This window comes from Aythya marila, assembly GCF_965140915.1.
Source record: "Aythya marila genome assembly, contig: HAP1_HAP1_SCAFFOLD_170, whole genome shotgun sequence".
Lineage (NCBI taxonomy): Eukaryota > Metazoa > Chordata > Aves > Anseriformes > Anatidae > Aythya > Aythya marila.
Genome location: NW_028137300.1, coordinates 397,800 through 420,810, shown reverse-complemented (window position 1 = coordinate 420,810; position 23,011 = coordinate 397,800). Strand labels below are relative to the sequence as shown.

Here is a 23,011-nt window from a genome sequence, read left to right as displayed (position 1 = left end):
TGCAGCAAAACCTTTCACATAAAATTAGTGTTTCGTAAAAAACAACAACAACAACAAAAAACTTTATATTCAATTGAATTTAAATTAAAAAAAATAAACTAATTAATTTAAATTAAAAAATTTAAATTCAATTGACTGTTCAGAGGAACAGTCAAGCTTGACATTATACATCCTAGAATTAAAATCTAGTTTGAGTTTTTCTCCCATCTCCAGACCTTGCTAAAGATCCTTATTAGGAGCTCTGTCAAAAAAAGTGAAAGGCTTGTTATATCAAAGCTTCGAACCCTTCTTACTGCCCTTGACCTTCTTCACATTGCTGCTCCTACAAGGGTGAGCACTATCATTTTTAGTACGGGAGGGAAGCTGTCATATCCTTGAGTGGGGGGTCGTTCTGTTTACAAAATGAAGTTCCAGTAAGAGTACATCAAATGAACCAACTTTCTTTGAACTTTAATTCATCGCTATATTGAATGAATGACCTCTGGATTTCTCTCTCCCATTTGGAAGTCAATTTGAAAACAAAATACCTCTGCCATAAAGAGCCAGGCATCAGAGACACCTGTTGCGCCTCAAAAACGGAGAAGGTATGAATGACAAGTGCAGCTGAATAAAATGCAACTTGCCATTAGAAATGGGTGTACTGGCATCTACAGGTGCCGCTGGCATCTCCTCATTTTCATTACTCTCTTCATCTGGTTTCTCGTCTTCAGTAGCAGGGTTCTGCTGTGGTGACTTGGAGTTGTCGCATGGAGCACACGCTGCAGCGGTGCGACCTTGCAAGAAAGAATAGATACCAAAGATCTTCATCGTGCATTTTCAGTTACAAATGCAGAGACAAGTCTTCAAATCCTTAGTGTTAAAGCACGTACCTCTTTTCTCATGAGATTCTTTAATTTGTTCACAAAGTCGTCTAAACTCTGTATCCATTTCGTTCCTCACCATTGAATATGCAATGCCTTCCAAAACATAGGCGCTGTGACGATCTGAAATTTTACACACTTTAACTGAATGTTGTCTACCAACCAATGAAACTGTTTTGATCACAGAAAAAAATTGCTTTCTTCATAGGTTGGTTCCGAAAGGTTCTCTCAGTGAATATTTTCAGCATAACAACATCGAAGTTAATTAAAACAAAAGCACTAGTTCCTTGGGAACACTTATATCACAATTCCATGCCCAAGTAGCAAAATGATAAAATATTTACAGTCTGGACGTCCAAAATCATCTAATCCATCCGAAGTCTATTGTCCGCACACAGCATTTATCCATCTATATGTTTGACAGATTTTTTAAACTAGGGCTAAAAAGCACATCCTCACCTGTAGATCTTTGATCCGGGTAGTACTCTAAGGCATTGTTACAGATTAGATCGATGTCCTTCAGCTAGTCTCCGGCAGCGAGGTACTGGCGCGAGTCAATTTGAGTCAGAACTGTTGAAAGATCCATCGGCTCTTTAATCCTTGTGGCATAGTCAGGTACCTGCAGATCAAATACAAGCATTCAGAGGTTTTCTTAAACTTGCACACTGTCTACCAAAATTATTCTGAAAACTTTAAATAAACGACTTCCTAAAAACCCTGAACATTTGCGATGCATCAGAAGATGCTGAAATTAACCAGTTTGCTTCTCAAAAATGGAAGGGCTCTTTCATTTTTCATTAGAGCGGCCACGAGAGGACAACAAGAAGTAGGGAGGTCAGAAGCACGTGCATGGTAGAGAAGAAACACTGAGGGTGGGAGATTCATTTCACTTTGCTTCAGAAAATCACAACAGTGAAAGCTGAGCAAGCCATCCGGCATTCTCTTTGTTGTCGACATTGAGGAAAAGGTGCATGAATTGCACCTGTGAAGTACCTGTTGCAGGCATCTACTTTAGAATGAGATAACTGGACCCTGAGGTGTTCATTTCTTCCCTCAGACCAGAAGAGGAGACTAATGACCAGTTCAGATGAGGACATATGTATCTGTCTAGATTTTTCACAGCTCAAGAACCTAGGAGAAAAGGGGAAGAAAAGCCAGTGGAGGCCCACATGAAGACGACTTTGCTGATCCCCAGGTATATTCAAGTTACATCTGTCTTTGACATATACGCCCCTAGTTTAGGCTTATCTCATAAATTAAGGAGAAAAAGGCATCTAAGCAGCCAATTGGAGGAAAAAGAAAACACACTGCACTTATGGTTGATTCCTATTGAGGAGTTCCAGATGAAACAGAGAACAGGATCTCAAAACTTAGTTTTACAAACTGCTGCTCTTATTCCTGTTCCCACAGGAACTGACAGTCCAAGAAAGGGCTTTAGACTTCATTCAAGTAGTCCTGTAAATACTGTTTGTCATTATAAGGAAAGATCTCTGTGCTTTTCAGTGCTGTGACACGCCTACATATCAAAGCTTTTTCACGAGCAAACTGTGTTGGCATTTGGACTGGCTTTTTAGAATGAAACCAGGGCTTTCAGCGAATAATCCCATAAGACACATTTGAGAGTCAGCAGAAGTAAAAGCACTGCCTCTGCTTCTTGCAAAATCCTAACAGTGCAGCCCTAAAAACAAAGTTGAACCTTCCCCAAAACGCTGAGAAGTACAAACACTAAGAAGTTACAGACACACACGGATCAGCACTACTTTACCTTCTGTGGGTCAACGGGCTTTGCAAATTCCCTGAAACGTCTGTCAGTGGCAAGTCTGTGAGTAACGTCCCTCAAGAAAATTCTAAGGTCACGCAAGGTATCCTTCTCTTCCTCCTCCAGCATCTTTACTTCTTCCTCTTGTGGCTTCTGAGGCTCAGCTGGTGGTGCTACAGGCACAACTTCCAATGTCCGATCAACTTCAATTCATCAGGAAAAATTAGCCAATTTACAGTACTCAAATACAAGCATATGACAAATTACTGACAGAAAATGACCACCAAAGCAAAGACCAACGAGCTAGTAACTTCGATAGGAAAGTTTTAGATGTACTTCTCATATCCTCCTCACCTCTTTTCTTTACAGGAGGCTTAGCCACTTCATTTAGAATTAGGTCCTCAAAAAAAGGCTGCTCTCTCTGCCCTACCAGGCAACTCAATATTGCACACCTCCAAATTCCGTATTAAATAATTTTTGCATCTAAAGCAGAAGGAGGAGAGACATTTCAGATTTAAGGCCACAAAAAACTCATCTTCGATTCCAAAAAGACGAGTACCTTTTCAAATTAAGAATAACCTGAAGAACACAAACTGAAAAAAGTTATCTTCCTGGCCTTAAAACGCTACATTTTCACAGGCTGGCACGGCAAATTCAAATATCACCTTTAAGAATCACCTGTAGAATTAAAGCTCGCTGAAGGGATTGTACGCTACACTGGTAAAGTAATGGCTTTCACCACATCCAACAGCGCCTCCTTTGTATTTACTTGCCTTGCTGCAGCCTTTACTTAGAACCTTTATGGCTATCGAGGGAAGAGAAAGACTTCAGCAGACAAGTGAGGGCTTTTTGCTGAGTTTTTATTTCTCTCCCAAAAGGTGTCTGAAGTAGCTAGTACCTCTACGTCTTCCTCCATTTTCAAGTTCTAGTATTAAAAGGTAGGTGAGGAATTTCACTACTTCTTTTAGAAGGAATTTACAGCCTGTACAAAAACTTCTGTGGGAACTCAAGCACTTTCAAAGCAGTTGATAATAAACACGTCTAGGTTAGACCCGTTCTCTTCCCCCAGTGACTGAGAGAAGAAATTGGAATTGAGCAGAAATTGGAACTCAGCTTTCCACCTTGGAAAGCTTTGGCCTATATGAAGAAAGAAACTGATTTATTTATTTATTTTTCAATCAAAGTGTTTCAATTCTCTACTAAATTGCATTATTAGCAGTTTACCCAACAGAGCATGGAATGGCAGACTGTCAGAAGAAATCTCTTCAGTAAAAACATCCTCTTGTCATTTCAAGCACTGCATATTCTTGACTGAACCACTTTGTAGCCACCAGAATTATTGTATTAATTTATTATTTGCATGTGTGAGAAGGGGGTGAAAGTCACTTGCTTGACTCAGAAAAAACCTTAAGCAGATGCTTTCACAGTATTCTTTTTCTCTAAGCAAATTTTAAGTGATTTGTTAGGGTGCCTGAGTAATAACAGCATGCATTTAAGAAAGCACACCAGTTTGATGTTGAAAGCATTCATAAATTACAAGACACTGAAGAAATAGTAAGAAAAGTATTGACAAATACCTCTTCTGGGAGATCTGAGTGACGTACATCAGACGGAGCAAGCAGCAAAACTGGCAAAAGTGCTGGAATGTTACGTAGTAGAGTTAGAAAAGTAAGTTTCAAGGCAGGTCCAGCGTTGTCCCACCATAAATGGATATCTGGGACATAAATTGTGCTTGGTGCTGTCTTCTGAGCATTTCGGATCAGCTAGTGAAAAGGAAAGCTTGCGTAAGAAAACTAAAACACGTACAAGAACCTCTTAATACATAGCTACATAGCCATCTGACTGCCCCATGAAATGAAACTACGTGAACAGAGTGGCAAGCATCCTTTCACATAAGGAATTTCTCTGTGCACCCTTTCAGATTATCAGTATTCGGAGAACTCTAGTCAGAAGATGGGAAGGATATATTCAGGCAGTGGCTAGACACCGTAGCTATATGGCCACAGCCACAATCATCGCATAACAAAGAAAGGAAATGTCCCTCTTAAGGGACACATCAGTATTCAGTCGTGTAACATGTCTGTCCTTACTTGTATGGCTCTCAAACGTTTCCACTAAAGGTAAAAATATTTTAAGGTAGTGATGCCAAACAAGAAAATGGATTTCCTGCCTAAAAGTAAAAACACCAAATCTGGTCATTTTTTCTTGTTAAAACCACATCACCGTGCAAATGAAGTGTTTTCTGAATGTTAATGCTTTTAGTGCACATACTGCAACAGCACAAGTTGTGTATGTCCGTGCGAAAACAAAATAAACAGAAGCCCCAAACCTTGGTTGCCTTACTAATACAATTTAGAAGAAGCCTACAAAAAGTAGCCGACATGCAGTCTGATACAGAGCCATCTACTGGGAGCACACAGTCTTAGGAGGCAATGAGAACTACTTTCTGGATCCCAGTGACATGAACAGCATTTCTTTCCACAAAGAGATGTTTATTAGCAACACCACCCAGCTTCCTGAGCTGCTAGCAACAGCCTCACTGTAAAATTGGGTATGGAAAATGTCGACATGTACAATATCCAGATTGTTTGTGGTGCTGTCTAAAAGAAAAGGGGATTTTCAGACAGAAGCAACTTTAAAACAAGGCCACCTCCATTACCAATGAATTTTGCTCACCTTACTTGCAACTCGATTGATCCTTTACATACAGTCAGTGAATCCGATGAGAAGAAAAAGAAAAAAGGTACCTGTCTGCAGATTTCTTCTGGCGGTGCAACGTTTGTAAGCAGAACAGAATGGTCCAGGGTGTGAACGGGAAACTTCTCCAAAACGTGCAACACCACGGGTGCCACGTAAGAAACCTGGCCGTACCCTTCTTTTCCTGCTATTAGCAGACGGGGCTGGCATGATGTTGGTTCGCAGAAAGCACTCCTAGAACAAGAGTTAAGAAAACAAGCTTATAAATGAGGTGCTGAATAGACACACAGATGTTCCAAGTAATTTTCCTATAGACTTTCTTTTCCCTCCCCAAATAATCCAAATGGCAGCGGTACATTAAATACATGAAAGATTTCCAGTTAAGTTATTCACTCATTCCAATTGTTTCACCTTCTTCCCTTTGTTTCATCTTCTCCCCTTGTTTTTCCTATTCTTAACTAAACCAAGACTGCAAATTAATATCCCTGCAATCTTGCTTTACTACTAGGAAATAAATTGGTGAGGAGCATTTGTTTCCCCACTACAATCAGGCTGTACCTCTGCTGGCTTAAATCAAAGATGCTAGAGACTTAGCCTTGCTCTAAAGCACAGAAAATCTTCTGGACAGCACAGCAATAGAAACGGAGAAAAATAACTGATCCAGCTGTGACAACATGATCTAACTTTCCAACTGTGGGCTTGCATGACTTCCATACTAAAATAGCACAAGATTAACACAACTTGGTGGCTTAACAAATAAAGACACCATTCAATTTTTTCTCAAGGTGTTTTAACAAGCCATTTCTCAGTTTTCTTTCTGCTACATAATTCACTACTGGTTTAACAATCCTGGAAAACAGAAGGGCAAAAGGTGGCAACACAAACCCATAAAGTTGGGGTATTTTTAGCTAAAAGGACAGACAGCACATTTATGTGGTCTTGAGTCTTTCAAAGAATGCCATGGATTAAGTCAACGTGTTCTGGTAGTCTACGGATCACTTTGGCTTACGAAGAGAAGCCTGGGCTTTTCAATTTGGTCATTCAGAGCAACTTCATTACAACTTTAGTCCCTCCACCCTTTCTTCTTGTGAATACCAAGCACCCCTTCAACACACAAACTTGATGTTGCCCCTTCGTCTACCACCCCTCGCACTTTTAACAGCTGGAAATGTTTACAAAAACTCAGCAGACCTGAGAGTTTAAACGTAACAGGGATCTATCTTTCTTTACCTGCTGAAACAGAGGCATTTTTTCTCTGGTCCGTCAGGCATTCCATCTTTTAATTCATCTCCAGAAACCAAGGATGCATCGTCATCACTGTCAAACATATCATCTTGTAAAATAGGACTGAAATGCTCTGAAAGGCAAAAGAGGTTTGTTAACTTTCCTGAATAGCCTTTGTCTCTTTCTCTTCCATTAATACAGCTTCTAAATCAGTGCCAAAACCCTTTCTTCATTTGAGAGCACACACTGAAAGCTATTTCCTAGAGTTCAGCCCACCACAGATCTAAGGAGATGGCACAAGGCCCTACAAAGCTCTACTAAGTCCCACTGATGTGTACGTATAAGGTATGCTACTCTTGGTGATTTTTTTCTCCCCCTTAGAATAAAGGAGATTACAAACACTTTCTGCAGTTGCTAAATAGCTAAAAAAGAAACAAACAAGACCATTTCTTTCTGGAGGAGGTTCCCACAATGAAAGCACGGGGATAAAGGATGTGATGGCCACAGAATTCCATTCATCTAGTAAGTATCAATGCTAATTGATCTCACGTGTATAGTACGATCCACAAACATTTAAATTAGGAGACTGGTTAAAAATGATGATAACTAAAACAATATTCAGCTTAGACCAGGTATACTTGTATCCTGGTCCTGACATTCTTCAGAAAGGAATTAGAAACATTGACCTAGAAATGCTTCCCCTCCAAAGATCTGAGTTTTGATTTTTTAAAGAAAAATAGGTGCCTTATACTTCAAACCTCAAGTCAACCTCTACAAATGCTAATTATCTTAGCTGCCGTCAGAAGCAGCATGCTTCAGTAGAGAACGCATCGTCCTTTACTGTGTATTGATCATTCAGAGCTTCCATTTGGCATTTCAGTTTCGAATCCACAATAAAACCTATGCGTTATATTCCAGACTTGCCCAAAAACAAGACACGCACATGCAAATAATAAAATTCTACCACCATTATTTCTGAAAGGTTTAAGTTGATTGCACAAACCACAAGTTTTTGCTTTAGCAGAATTATAAAGAAGTGGATGCTGTGGTTATACCTTGCTGTCGGTCCTCCTTTAGTGCAAGCTGTGCATGCGGGAAGATCTTCTGCACAACTTGTAAAATATTCTCTACTGATCTTTGAAAAAGTGGCTTGAAAATGGGTGATAGTGCTTGTACGGGCGAAGTCTCGATCCTGTTTGAAGCTGGAACAACCTTCTTCATAGCCATGAAAAAGTCCTTCGCTTTTATTTTAATAGAATTAACATCTAGCTGCAATTTCTCCCTACTTGCATAAATCTGAGGATAGCATCGGCGTAGAGAGCACAGCGCAGCTTCAGTACAGAGGGATTTGATATCTGCACCACAGTATCCTAACAAACAAAAATCAAACGTTACATCAGTCAAGGCCCAGGTTTACAACATGCAACATTTAAAGAATTTGTAATGCCAAAACCAAACAGCTTAACAGGGAATTCAAAGTGCTACCGCTCTGCAGGGAAGTTTCATGTTGCTCACTGCCTGATATCCTGCGCTTATGCAGCTGAAGCAGACTCCTCATCAAAAACTATACTCTTGAGGAAGATGCCCCAGAACCATTTAACGTTCTTAGACAACAAGAGGAACGACAACAAAGAGTAAATAGATGAAAGCATCTCACTCAGATTGCTATGAAGGTGTGCCAGCTGCCTCGTTGACTACTTGTGCAGCAAGGCACAAGAGCATGGGTACTGCCTGGTACAAGCTAAGGTTCTTTACAACTTGGTCACAAGCAAGAATCCGTTTCTGTTTCAGTCTTACCAATGCATTTCTCAGCTAGTTCATCAAGCAACATGTCCGGTGGCTGAGGGGTCCAGTCACGAGTATGAATCTTGACAATTTCTTTTCTAGCCTGGAAGCAAAATCATTGCATTTTAGCTTGTCCCAAGTTTTCCTTAAAAATACCAACAAGAAACAAACAAACCAAAAGGCAAACAAACAAACAACAAAAAACAAAACAGTCCTCCCTCAAAACCCCTCATCTATTAATACGCTTTTCTTACTTGCTCAACTTTCAAGTATTTTACAGTTATTTAATATACACTCTGCATTTTCAACCAGGAAATTGAATATTTCTTATTTGTTACACTGCACTTTTTTCTAGGAACCTACAGTGAGAAAAGGCATTTATAGCTTCAATAACAAGTTTCCAAACTACAAGACCTAAGGACCCAGAGGAAAATACTGTAATGAAAACTTTATCCAGAAACATTTCTTTGCTGTCCAAAGAACTTCTCTAAAACTTAGCAAGCTTTCATTGGGACAGTCTCATTACTTCATCACATTTGCTTTCCAGTCAGTAAATTCACAGAAAGCACTTCTGGCACAATGCTTCCAATTGCTACAATTACTATAAAGAAGAAAAGAATTATGACTCAAACTACTACCACCGAGCAGGGGCACAATCAAATGCAAACACGTCCCCTATTCATTCATAAGCGAAGGATTGAGACCAAAAACACAACTTCATGATGAAAACACCCAAGTGGACTAAATAATTAAGCAAACAGGTACAACTTTGGGAATGAAAGGTTTGATTATAGAACTAACTACTTGGTGGTATCATCCTGACCATATATATCCAGTACCAGATTTGCCCTCCATGGAACAACGCAGTGTCTCCACGTATCACTCTTTTGTTCAAGTTGTCAATTATTTTTTTCCTATAAAGTTGGACTTTGCCATGGTAGCACTTACATTGAATTTAAGTTCTCACCTCTTTATCTGGCAAGTTGAAGAGGAAGTGTCTGCCAAAGCGTCCTGGTCTTCGTAAAGCAGGATCTATAGAATCCAGTCTGTTAGTAGCTCTGATTACCACGATCTCCCCTCTGTTATCTATGCCATCCATAAGCATCTGAAGAGTTGAAACAATGGAAATAATAGAAAAATATAAGTTTTACTTACTGGTTCAGTACATTTTGTTACATTCCACATGACTTTCTTGATGCCGGAATAACCTTCTTCCTAGTGGTCATTCAAAACTGGGAAAAAAATAGTCTACCAAGTCGGGTTTTTTTTGATTTGATAATAAATCTGCAGACTGTTAAGTCATCAAGCACTTCAAGACTGTTTGAAATAATCTCTACGTTAATATAAAAGGAGTACCGCACACTTCTGCTCAGGAAGATAATCACGGAAAATGTCAACTTTGATTTTAGATGTTGAATTTGTTGCAGTGAGATCTTCCTCATCGCACGATTCTATTTGGATTTAAACCATATTATCTATGGAGAGACCAAGATTAGGACAAGAACAGCACAGAGTTCAGCATGAAGCCAATCAGGAGCTCAAGTTTGTATTCTTTGTATTCCACTTTATCCTTCTCTTGCTGGAAGGACCTGCTTTTTGAGTTTCCTTCTCTTCACTAGGAGCATGCTCCCTCTTGCTTTGGTAATGCTCTTTCTCAGTGGTTTTAGTCTTGTCCTTTGTATCTTGGCGTCTATCTGCAATAGCTAAGGAAGAAAGATTGTTAGAGCTACATTCAGTGTCAGACTTGAGAGAGGAAGTTTGCCGCAATTTCTCACCAGGCTCACAAGACTCTTTGCCGGACAAAACGGTTTCTTTTGAAATGAGGTCACGTTCTTTTGATCTTCTTGCTTTCTCCTTGTCTCCACCGTCATCACATTGGTACTATGCGAGGTATTCATCATTCCCAGGAGATTTCGGAGGGTCCACGACACTGCACAAAATAAAATCACGTTTCTCACTTCTGCTGAAGGACGTGAATATTAAGAGTAAAACCTTCCAAAGGCAAACAAACAAACAAAAACCTCCGGACTACAGGAACCCTCGCAAAGATATGCCATTTAGAAACCTCTCCTGTGATTAGGACACCTTCTTCAGCTCCCAGAGAAAGTGCTTTTTCCCCTCTTGCTTCTGAAGCCATTGCACTAAAAAAGCAAACGCATCTGTCTCCCTCCACATGCCGCTCTGATTAAGAGCCAGAATATTCAAAAACACTCTATTTGTTCTCCCCACATAGCCGAAAAAACACCAGTTGAAACAGTTTTCTACCTCTCTCCACCAATTTACATTCACATATCCTATGACTGCAAAAATAGAAGGCAGGGCTCAGGGAACAGCAAATGTTGGAAATGAAAAAAAGCAGCCTGTTTCTTCAGAGTCTTAAGCCTATGCTGCTAGGAAAACAAAACAAAACAAAACAAAACAAGAGGAGAGGAGAACAACAGCGGGAAATTTACCTATTCTCCAGGTGTTCAATTGCAAAGCCTCCTCTGGAGGATCAATAGCTGCGAATTCAGCGTGCTTAGGAGAAATCAGATCTACATCTGAACCATAACTATTTCAGTAGTATCACTAACTTCTGTTACTCTGAAGAAGCAGTCAGCACCATTTCTATGATAGCAAAGAGATGGATAGAGTCTGTTATTCACATCAAGTAGTCAGGCAGGTTTCTTTAGGAAGGCTGGGTTTCACTAGAACATTACTAGCCTGTAAGCCTCATGGCATCACCTTCCATCTTGACTGCTGAACCTCCTTGCTCCCTACTATCTTTGCCAAGATACAGCTGTCCACATTTACTTTTCCTACTTGGCTGGACTGAATTTAAGAAGATCTTGCATCTAAGAAAGGGAACAAAAGCTGCTGCCCAGCAGCGTCTGGCTCAGGGAGGAGTGAGAAAGCTCTGTGCAGCCCCCAAGGTCCGTGCAGCAGGAGGCAGGAGGTGCTCCAGGCTCCCAGCAGCAGTTCCCCTGCGGCCTGTGCAGGGAGAGGCCCCTGGTGGAGCAGGCTGTGCCCCTGGTGGAGCAGGCTGTCCCCCTGCAGCCCATGGGTCCCCCGTGGAGCAGATCTCCACGCTGCAGCCCCCCTGTGGCTGGAGGAGCCCCCGGTGGAGCAGGTGGCTGTGGCCTGGAGGAGGCCGCGGCCTGTGGAGAGCCCCCGCAGGAGCAGGCCCCGGGCTGGACTGGAACAGGCTGTGCTGAGCCTGCTTTGCCCGTGACGCTCCTTGTGGAGTGATCTCCCTGTCCTTCTGGCAGCCCTTGAGCCCTTGCCAGCCTCTTTTCTCCCCTTGGCGTTGGAGGAGGGCCAGGGAGAGAGCGCTTGTGCTGGAGCTCAGCTGCCCAGCTGAGGAAAACCACCACGGCTCTGTCTTGCCGCTGCTGCAGCACGCTGGTAGCAGCCAGCACCGTCTGTTCTTCGAGCCTCAGCAAGCCCACAGCATCTTCCCAGAAGGGATCCCTTTCCTTCACGCCTGACAGGCGCCGCCTCCAGAGGCTGAGGGCTTGTGCCCCGTTTGCAAGCGCTTTCTCAGTGCCCCCTTCCCCAGAGAAGGATCCCAGCTGCTTGGCTTCCCTGCCCTCTGCTGCCAGGCTCCCGCAGCTGCTATCCCAGCAGCGCAGCAGCCAGCTGACAATGTGCTCGCCTGGAGGACAGCTGCAATCTTGTCCCATGGCTCGCAGCTCGCCCAGGGATGGGGATCACCTGCTTCCTGCTGCTTTTCTCTCTGCTCTCCTTTCCAACAGCCTCCTGTGCCCTGGGATGGCCCTACCTTGGGGTAGGCTGCCTCGCCTTCCTCTTGCTCCTTCCCCTTCTTGGGAGGACTTTCTGCCCTTCCAAAACGAGATGACTTCTGCATGCATTCCTTCCCCTTGTGTGTATTGGTGCCTGAGACAGCAACGGGGTAGTCCCCGGAGCCAGCTGTAGGGCCTGTGCCAGGCTTGGAGGGGCTGCAGGGAACATGCCAGGGGCTGGAGGGGCTGCAGGGAAAATGCCAGGGGCTGGAGTGGCTGGATGTGAAGTACTATCAGTAAAGAATTTCTTCCTAACATATATCAGAAATCTAACTTTTCAGTGTAAAGCTATTAGTCCATGTCCTGTCACTCCAGGCCCTGATAAAGACCCCCTCCCCAGCTTTCCTATAGGTTGCCTTTAAGTACAGGAAGGCTCTCAGCCTGGCACACAGTAAAACTGATGTCAGATCCTTCACTATATTATTTGAATTTCATGTAAATAGAACAGACTATCAACTTACTTAGGAGAAGTAATACAATTTCAGAACTATTCAAAACCAAAGGCATTCCAAACTAAGTTTAAGTTCAGAGGAAATCCAAAGAAAAAAACTAATTTTGAAACTAATAATCAGAGACCATAATCTTCTTCAAATGATAGATTTTCCTCCTGTACTGGGTAATATTGGTCTGTCTTTAATGATCATCCAGACATGGCTTTGACACCGAGTATCTCGCTTTGCCTCTGCATTAAGTCTTCTTCTCATGTGAGGTAAATGTCCTGCTCTTATGGGATGGGCCTAGGAGACACACGCGCTGTGTCTCATGATGCTTGGATATCATCTTAATTCTGGGTGAAGATGAAAGGTCTCACTGCTTCCTGAACAGGGAAGTGGATGTCTGCAGTTAAGAACCCTCTGTCTAATCTAGAAACATGAAGGAAGGAGTTTGCTGGATTGCAAGTGACAGTGAAGAAAGCCACAGATGACATATCAAACTGATTAAAATGTTATTTAGCTCAGGGCATGGCTAATGAAGTGGAGCTGGAATAGTTTGACGACTGTAATTACGCTCACTATCACTGTGACTTGTTTATAGGATGGTAATGCCTAAAGGTCCCACTGGAGCCTGAAACAAGGTTGTGCTGGGTGCTGCACGTGCATATCTCAGTAGCGCTTTGATAGCTAGTGATACAAACAGACAAAACAGAGATTGAAAGGAGAAACGGGGGGACAGAGATAAGAAGATCTTCCTGCAGGTCATTTAGGGTATGAGCCAGGACTTCAGTGCATCCAGCTCTCTAGTGCTCTGCTGGCCCAGTGAGATGAATGGAAAACATTGCAGCCTTGGAAAAATAGTGCTTCTTCTAATTCTTTGGCCAGTTTTGATGATTTAGGACTGCTCTATTTATTTATTTATTTATTTTACTTTCCCCATTTGTGCTGGAGAAGGTGAACTTTTTAAATACCTATTCTGAATTCAAATATCATTTTCATTGTTATGTTTCTGTTTTGTTGGCACTATTCGTAATGACTTCTACCCTTCAGTGGAAGCAAAAGCTTATCATACCATAAAACTGATAAAACAAAACATAAAACAAAACCAGGCTTAGAATGAAATTTTTGAGGCTTACAAATGCAAACTTTGAAATCTAAGGAAATGAATCATTGAGTCTGACTAAGCATCTCTGGGACTGGAGTGCAGAGAAGGCAGAGTTAAAATTCAAAATTCCGATGGGAAAAAAGCAATGAGAAAAGGTACATTTCAGAGGTTAAAAACTGCAAAAATAAAGTACGAATGACCCAAAACCTCCTTCACATAGAAAATTAAACAATAATAGTGAATGATACTTAAGCCACAGAACCCAGGGGGAACAAAGAGAACAAATTAGGACAGTTGCATACTCGAGGCAAAAATAGATCAAAAGTTAATGATGTCTCAAATGCTGCAAATCTTATTTCCTGCATCTAACAGCAACAACAATGTGATATTAAGGGCAGTGACAGGATTCCCATTGCAAATGAGGGTAGGGCACTAGGCACAACATCATCTGAGGTGAAATAAAAATCTACAGTGATTCAAGTGAAAAATGACAAGCTGATATCTACCTAGCCTATTAACAGCACTGGCACACAGAACAAGTCAAGTAGGAAAAATACATCACAACTGTGCAAATCAGGGATAGTCCCCAGAATGGGAGAGTAACAAATATACTTCTGTCCAGGAGAATGTAAAGAGTGATCCAGACAAGTGCAGGCCTGTTAGTTTGACATCAACACTGGGCAAAGTTTTGTAGCAAGAAGAGATAAGACTAGGGAAGTAGCGGGTAATGTGGAATTTACAAGATAATTTATTAAAGCTAATTTGTTTCCAGAGAATTTAGTAGCTTGCCTTTGTAGGACCAGTGCTCCCCTACACAGGGGATGAACTACATCTATTTCACTTTCTGTGAGCTTCTGATACCTTATCTATGGATTTGGGCTTTGGGGCTGCAAGTGAATCAAGGGAGTTTGCAATTGTTCACACTGTTCGAAGAGGGAATTACCGGCAAAGGAGAGGTTCCCTGTAGTGATTCTCAGAGACAGTTCTGAAACTGCAGCTGCTAAGGAGGCAAAGACTCATGGAGAAATGTAGGCTGGAAGGGAGCTCTGAAAACCCAACCTCCTATTCAGAGCAGAGATGACTTCAAATTTAGGTATGTTCATATGGACATGGTGGCCGAAGACTAAAAATTACATATGAGCTTTGAGATTTCCAGGTGACATAAAGTTGGGAAGTACTACCGAGCCTGACAGAAGGATATCCCTTGTGATTGAAATGGTTCAGGTGAAGTGACATTTGATAATACAAAGTAGAGCCATGCTTAGAGATTCTCAACAAAGGTTTTTTTTTTGTTTTTTTTTTTTTTTTTTTGTCATGTTTGCTATATGGCAGTCAGGAGTTTAAAACAAACAATAAAACAACAAAACCCCATGTTCATGCACTGTTAACAGAAGAACTGAAAAAGTTAAGTGGTTATATGGTGTGTATGGCTATTCTTTTTTTTTTTTTTTTTTTTTTCTCCAGTATAAATACACCTGACAGGGCAGCCCTGCCACACATTTAAGACATGAGGCAAAATTCTGCCACTTGTATTCACATTGAACTTAGGAGGAAGTGTTCAGAAGACAGAAGGAACAAGTTGCCTATTGTGTGGAAGGGAATTAAAGGACATCATTCTGCTCAGCCAGATGCCAGTTGAGAGAAAAATATGATGTCTCTGTGAAAATGCATTTCTTGAGTAAATATCAAGGAGAATTAGGAAATGTGTAAGTTGGGAGATACATCTGAAATGATGATTGCAGTTGGCTTATGAGGAACTTTGGACAGGAAATTGGTAGAAACTTCCCATTTTAAGAATAAAGTGCACCATAGATATGAAGTCAGCATTCACCTAAAGAGTAGAGGCCAACTCAAAGCCCCCACAACAAAGCAGTGGACAAACCAGAACACTAACATGTTGTGGTCTAGAGTCACACAGATATACATAAGTTTACTATACCTAAACATCTGAGGGGTTCCTTTGAGAGGCGGAGGGCTTGTGCCCCATTTCCATTTCCACTCTCAGTGTCCCCTGCCTCAGAGAAGGATCCCAGCTGCTTGGCTTCCCTGGCCTCTGATGCCAGGCTACCAGAGCAGGTATCCCAGCATCGCAGCAAACAGGTGACAATTTGAGTGCCACAGCAGTCCTCAATGCGAGCTGGACACTCAGGGCACTTGTGGCCACCCACCTTTGTGAGCTCCAAGGCTGACAGTGACTCTCTGCTGAGCTGCCACAGCTCTCAGGCGTCCCGGTGACAGAGCTTTCGGCGCTAAGCTGACTGCCAGGAGAAAAGGCTGCCGTGAAATGGCTGCTCCACAATGCCAGGAGCAAGGTCTGCTGGGCTGGGGGTTCGCAGGGGAGCTCGGCCTTGGGCCTGGCAACTGCGCCTGGAAGCCAGGGATAGCCTTGGTGTGCAGCTGGACACCTGGGCCTGAGAAAGCAAGGTCTCTTTCCAGACACTTGGCACCATCGTCACCCAGTGGCTGTCTGAGGGGGACGAGAGAAATGCACAGCATCTCTTGCTTTCCTGAAAAAGGGATGCATTTTGACCCCAAAGCGAGCTCCTTTCTCTCGGAAGCATCACGTCCTCCTGTCTTTCTTGTATTTGGCTATGACTTTAGGAATCCCTGCAATCCCTGCAGCTGTGTCCCCTGCCAGCTTCTTGTGTGCCCCAAGCATCCTCGCTTGCAGGGCAGTAGAAGATGCTGAAAAGGCCTTGCCTTAGTGGAAGCACTGCCCTGCAGGAGCTCCAACATCCCTCTCAGCAGCACGCTGTAGTCCCCAAATGCCCCCGAAAGGGCACATTTCAGCTACTGGGAAGGAAATGAGCTCGCTCAAGGTGAGCTACCCGCTCAAGGCCCAGGTGTCTGTGAGGCGGTGTTGGCAAGGAGACCTGTTGTGTGAGTCCGTTCTTTGTGGGTGCTCCGTCCCCACAAGGCTTGCTTTTCAAGGCCCAGGAGAGTCTTGTGGGCACTGGCCTGGGGTCCCAGGCTGAGCCAGCTGCTGGCTGGCAATCAGGGAGGCTCGCTCGGTGTCTTGGCTTGGGTTTGCGTGGCCAGGCTGTGGGAGCGGGGGGCTGCAGGGGTGTCCTCTGTGAGGAGAATGCAGCAGCTGCCCCATGGGAGCTCAGGGCCGCTGCCAGGAGGCTCCTTCCAGGAGGGACCCACCCGCTGCTGCCCAGAACGCAGAGCAAAAGGATGATGTTTGCGCCTGGGGGAGAGCCCATCTAAGAAAGGGAACAAAAGCTGCTGCCCAGCAGCGTCTGGCTCAGGGAGGAGTGAGAAAGCTCTGTGCAGCCCCCAAGGTCCGTGCAGCAGGAGGCAGGAGGTGCTCCAGGCTCCCAGCAGCAGTTCCCCTGCGGCCTGTGCAGGGAGAGGCCCCTGGTGGAGCAGGCTGTGCCCCTGGTGGAGCAGGCTGTCCCCCTGCAGCCCATGGGTCCCCCGTGGAGCAGATCTCCACGCTGCAGCCCCCCTGTGGCTGGAGGAGCCCCCGGTGGAGCAGGTGGCTGTGGCCTGGAGGAGGCCGCGGCCTGTGGAGAGCCCCCGCAGGAGCAGGCCCCGGGCTGGACTGGAACAGGCTGTGCTGAGCCTGCTTTGCCCGTGACGCTCCTTGTGGAGTGATCTCCCTGTCCTTCTGGCAGCCCTTGAGCCCTTGCCAGCCTCTTTTCTCCCCTTGGCGTTGGAGGAGGGGCAGGGAGAGAGCGCTTGTGCTGGAGCTCAGCTGCCCAGCTGAGGAAAACCACCACGGCTCTGTCTTGCCGCTGCTGCAGCACGCTGGTAGCAGCCAGCACCGTCTGTTCTTCGAGCCTCAGCAAGCCCACAGCATCTTCCCAGAAGGGATCCCTTTCCTTCACGCCTCCAGAGGCTGAGGGCTTGTGCCCTGTTTGCAAGCGCTTTCTCAGTGCCCCCTTCCCCAGAGAAGGATCCCAGCTGCTTGGCTTCCCTGCCCTCTGCTGCCAGGCTCCCGCAGCTGCTATCCCAGCAGCGCAGCAGCCAGCTGACAATGTGCTCGCCTGGAGGACAGCTGCAATCTTGTCCCATGGCTCGCAGCTCACCCAGGGATGGGGATCACCTGCTTCCTGCTGCTTTTCTATCTAATCTCCTTTCCAACAGCCTCCTGTGCCCTGGGATGGCCCTACCTTGGGGTAGGCTGCCTCGCCTTCTTCTTGCTCCTTCCTCTTCTTGGGAGGACTTTCTGCCCTTCTGAAACTAGATGACTTCTGCATGCATTCCTTCCCCTTGTGTGTATTGGTGCCTGAGACAGCAGCGGGGTCGTCCCCGGAGCCAGCTGTAGGGCCTGTGCCAGGCTTGGAGGTGCTGCAGGGAACATGCCAGGGGCTGGAGGGGCTGCAGGGTGTGTGATAAGGCTTTGAGGGGCCTCAGGTCCTGCCGCAGTGGTTGAAGTCGATGCAGGGAACATCAGAGTTGTTGGAGGGGCTGCAGGTAAAATGCCAGGGCTTGCAGCAGCTGCAGGCTGCGTCACAGCTTTGCATCAGGTCAAGACGCATTTTCCTAGAACCATACATTTCCTCCTGAAGGGGCTGAAGAGCATGGAATGGTCTTCAAAATGCACAGAGCAGACCCCAGCAAATGTAGAGCTGCTGCTAGCAAGTAGGTAACTTTATTGTTCCTGTTGTTAATTTTGTTTCACAACAACAGATGCAAATATGTATCTTGAATGAGGGCAAAGGTGACCTTGGATCTGAAGCACACAGGCGTTCGCTAGTGTCCCCCCATCCGGAGTGAATCCAGAATGACTCGGAAGGAAAAATAAAGTCCAAACCAGTGCGTTGTGATAAAGAGAGTTTAATAGGGTAGAAAAGGAATAAAAACCAACAAAATAATAAATAATGATACTTACAGTTTATAAGATATTAATATATAAAAATATTTAATACTATTAAATACTTATAATTTTATAATAATAAAACAATGCCATACCGTACAACACAGTCAATAAGGTGGATTTAATTAAATAAATAAGAAAACCAATAAATTAAATGAAAATTAAAAAATTTAAATTTAATACAAATAAAACCCATTTGTCCCATTCCAATGAATTGCTATCCCCATCATCACTTCCCATCCCACTGATCATTTGCTATCCCAAAGACCTCCCAGTTCTTATCCCCTTGGCATGCCAGTGCAAGAAGAAGTGCTCTGCAGGCAGAGGCCTTGCTGAGTGACCACCTAAGGAGAGGAATTTAATCCAGAAGGCAGGAAAGAAGAGCAATGCCCCGAAAGAAGAAGCAAGTCTTGTCTCTCAGCCCTTTGGTGTCCCAAGCAGCAGTTGCCATGGCCAAGCTTTCCCAGCCCAGCTGCTGCCAGCATCTCCCCAGCTTGCCATTGCCACCTTCCTGGGTGAGGCGCGCGCGCATTTGCCATTGGCGCTGTTGCCATCCCTGTGAGTGGCAAGCCCATCCCCTAGCTCCAGCACGAGAGAGGGGAGAGGGCAAGCGAGAGGGGCAAGGGCTGAGGAGCGTGGCTGAAGCTGGAACAGGTGCCTGCAGAGGTCTCTGTGCCTGCCTGGGTGCTGCGGGGGCCGTCGAGGAGAAGCCCGAGGTTGGTCACGGGTAGCTGGAGCCTGGCACTGTCGGCGGGGCGCTGGGCATGCTGCTGGGGCTGCTGGAGGTGGGCTGCGGCTGCACACAGGCCAGCTGGCACGCTGGCCCCAGCGCCTTGGCCCTGGCCCCCAGCGGCTGCAAAGTCTCGCTGGGGGTCTTTGTCCCCGGCTGCTGGCGCTGCAGCGTCTTGGCCCCGCTGGCCTGGGGACAGAGCCTGTCCTGGGGCCGCACGGCACGGGGCTCCCCACTCGGAGTCTCCGGCAGCAGCCGCGCTCTGCGGGGAGGTGGCGCCGCTGCTCCTTGCCCCCCTGCAGCCCCCGGGCTTCGCGCTCTCTTGCTGGGTGCCGTGCTGCTGTTGATCGCCAGCTGCTGCCCGCTGCTGCCTGCTTCCCTGCTGCTGCCAGCCACCGTGCTGCTGCCACCCGTCTTCCCCTGGCACGGTCTCTTGCGGCCTTGGCCAGCCTGGCCCAGCAGCGTCTTCCTCTCCTTGCCGGGGGGGTTCTCTGTCGTCGGCCTCCTGTGCTGGCAGCTCTGCGCTGTCCCGGGGGTGCTGCTGGGCGCAGGGCGCTTGGCCCCCCGCTTGGTGCCGGTGGACGCAGGGGCAGGCGGGGGGCTCTTGAGGGGACCCAGGGGGCGTTTGGGCAGGGGTCTCCTATGGTCAGTGCGGCCCTTGGGGTTGGGGCGTTTCTTGGGGGAACTCGGGGGGGATTTGGGCTGGGGTCTACGAAGGGCACTGCGGCCCTTGGGGTTGGGGCGGGTCTTGAGGGAACGCTGGGGGGGTTGGGGCTGGGGTTTACTAAGGGCACTGGGGACCTTGGGGTTGGGGCGGGTCTTGAGGGAACACTGGGGGGGTTGGGGCAGGGGTCTACTAAGGGCACTGAGGAGCTGGGTGTCAGGGAGGCTCCTGGGGGGACTCAGGGGTGGACTGGGTAGGGGGCTCCTAAGCGCACTGGGCAGGGGACTGGCTGCAGGGCTGAGCGGGGGGCTCACTGCTGGCACGACGGGGGACTGCAGCGACAGCCCACCCTCAAGCTTCTCGGGGCGCAGCCCAGGGGTTGAGGGGACCTCACCGAGGGCTCCTGTGGCTTCCAGTCCCTGCGTGCTCGGCTCCTCGATGTCCTCGCAGAGGTCGGGCAGCTGCGAGAGGAAGCGGCTGAGGGCAGGACTGCTGGGCAAATCGGGGAAGGCGTCCTGGGGCTCCACGGCATCGAGCCAGCTGAGCAGCTCCTCCATGCCGGGGATGGGGATGTCCAGGTCGGCCAGGAGCTCGTCCTGCATGTGCTGCAGCTGCTGGCTGTCCCCTGCCAGCTCTGGAAAGGCCTCGGCAAAGGCATCAGGGCCCAGCTCGGGCAGCTGCGGGGGCTCCTCAGGCACCTGCGGGGCTGTCGCCGCTGAGGACGAAGCAAGAAAATCCCCCAAGACGGGCGATGTCAGCTTTCCCATGGCCCCTGGGTGTGGGGCGCCCAGCGGCCGGCTGTGCCAGCCCCAAACTCACCGTCAGGCGTCGCCGTCTGGGTGCTGGCGGTCCTTGGAGCCTGGGCAGGCTTGGGGGCAGTGGGGCCGGGCAGCGGGGGCCCCTGGTCCTCGCTGAGCCCCACGGCGTGCAAGCAGGGCTCCGGCAGCTGCCCCCGGCTGCTGCTCAGGGTGCGGGGCGTGGGGAGCGCCTGCCCCCGCAGCGGAGGCCCCGGGACGAGGGGTGGCGGGGGGTTGCGCTGGGCGGGGGCCTGCAACAGGCAGGTGCCTGCGGGGTGCAGGAGCTCCCCATGGAGCACGGCCCTGGGCCCCAGCCCCAGCGCATGGTGGGGTACCAGTGTCCCCGTCACCATGGGCTGTCCCCACTGATGGACACAGGGGGCACAGGGAGGAGCGGTGTGGGGGAGCTGCCCCCCGGCGGGGAGCTGCACCAGCTGCAGCTGGTGCCCCATGGTTGGGAGCTGCACCAGCTGCAGGTTTTGCTCCACAGCGGGGAGCTGCACCAGCTGCAGGTTTTGCCCCACAGCGGGGAGCTGCACCAGCTGCAGCTGGTGCCCCACGGCGGGGAGCTGCCCCACAGCAGGGAGCTGCCCCCCGGCGGGGAGCTGCCCAAGCTGCAGGTGGTGCCCCTGGGCTGGGAGGTGCCCCCCAGGTGGCAGCTGCACCCCGGCGGGGAGCTGCAGCACCTGCCCCTGGACCCCCGGCACCACGTGCCAGACGGTGGCCTGGGGCAGCGCGGAGGGGAGGGTGGGTACCTGCGGGGGCTGCAAGGGCAGCGCCGTCGCTCCGGGGAGGGAGGGCAGCAGCCAGGCAGCCACCGTTGGCGGCACGGCTGGGACGACGAAGGGGGAGTTTTGCGTCTGCGCAAGCCGCGGAAGCCGTCTGGGGAAACCCTCTGTGGGAAAAAGGCCGCTGGGCTGAGCTCTGGGGCGCTGGGCTCGCCAGCAGGGCCGCAGCCCCGGGAGGAGCGGGAGCCGGCTGCTGGACCTGCCATGGTGGCTGGAGAGTGGGGCGGTTGCTTGGGGAACCCGGGCAACGGGGGTTCCGTCCCAACGGCTCACCAGCCCCTCGCCGACATCTTGGGGAGGACTGCAGGCTTTGGACCCAAGCAGGCTGCCCAGCGCAAGACTTGGCCATGTTCATTAGAACATTACTAGCCTCTAAGCCTCATGGCATCACCTTCCATCTTGACTGCTAAACCTCCTTGCTCCCTACTATCTTCTTTGCCAAGATACAGCTGTCCGTCCACATTTACTTTTCCTACTTGGCTGGACTGAATTTAAGAAGGGAGCTTGCAACTCTTCCTCTTGTTTGCCACTTCATCATCAAACCAAATGAAAACCATTTGCCTTTAACCTCTTTATTTCAGGCCTTCTTTCCTAGTGGCCATTCAAAACTGGGAAAAAAATAGTCTACCAAGTGGGTTTTTTTTTTTGATTTGATAATAAATCTGCAGACTGTTAAGTCATCAAGCACTTCAAGACTGTTTGAAATAATCTCGAGATTAATATAAAAGGAATTCCTCACACACGCTGTGGCCGCTTACCTTTAGTATAGTCGTTGGATGCGATGGAGCAGTATTTCTTGCTTTCGCCTGCACTGGAAGTCTTCCCTTCCTTGTAAGGTTGTTTACTGCTCTCACTTCTGCATTACTGACATGAAGAGCCATCTGGAGGATGGGATTCTTCCTTCTTCTCCCGTGTTATCTTCTGGAAACGAGGATCTAAGTGTTCCAAGGAGCCTTTTGCTTTCCTGGTGTTTCTCCTTTTTCTTCTTTTTCTTCTCCTTTTTCTTCTTTTTCTTACGCTTGCGATTGGCATTGTCAAAGCGGAGCGCACAGAAACACAAATCATGAAGTCTGAAAGAAACATGCAAGTTAAAAAGGGAAAAAAAGATGTGGCACTTGTTGCCTATATGAAACCTGATTTATTTTACCACAGGTGATGATTTGCAGCATGTCAGCTATTTTGTGGTGCTTTGTGCACACGCAACTTACTTTAGATGCAGCAAACTTAAGCTGTCAGATTGAAGGACCATAGGTCCTGGTTTGTACACAGATCATTAACAACGGCTAGCTCTGGAATACGTGCAAGCAGAAAAAATCTTTTAACCTAATCTGGAATGGTGTACGGATGTGATTCGAACTATGTGGTCCAAAGCTAGTGCTCTGACACAATTCAGCAAGAGCTTTCCTGTCTTCACTGATCAACCTAACAACATGATCCCCAGCCAGCTGGTGCTATCTAAAGAACTTAGAAACTACCAGAAAAAAAAAAAAAAAAAAAAAAAAAAAAAAAAAAAAAAGGAAGACATGAGAAGCACCCAGAAAAGAATTAGGATAAAAAATGC

The 23,011-nt window shown here is 47.2% G+C and overlaps 1 protein-coding gene across 1 annotated transcript in view; it reads right to left on the bottom strand.

Annotated features, from left to right (window-relative positions):
• Positions 1 to 23,011, bottom strand: part of LOC309890936 (ATPase family AAA domain-containing protein 2-like) — a gene marked incomplete at both ends in the record, with an annotated part of 165,559 nt that overhangs the window by 75,593 nt on the left and 66,955 nt on the right. Inside the window, 3 exons of the mRNA XM_082785327.1 lie at positions 7,672 to 7,910; positions 8,338 to 8,428; positions 9,293 to 9,452. Of these exons, the coding sequence (XP_082641453.1) occupies positions 7,672 to 7,910; positions 8,338 to 8,428; positions 9,293 to 9,452 (490 nt within the window). The remainder of the gene's footprint in view (positions 1 to 7,671; positions 7,911 to 8,337; positions 8,429 to 9,292; positions 9,453 to 23,011) is intronic.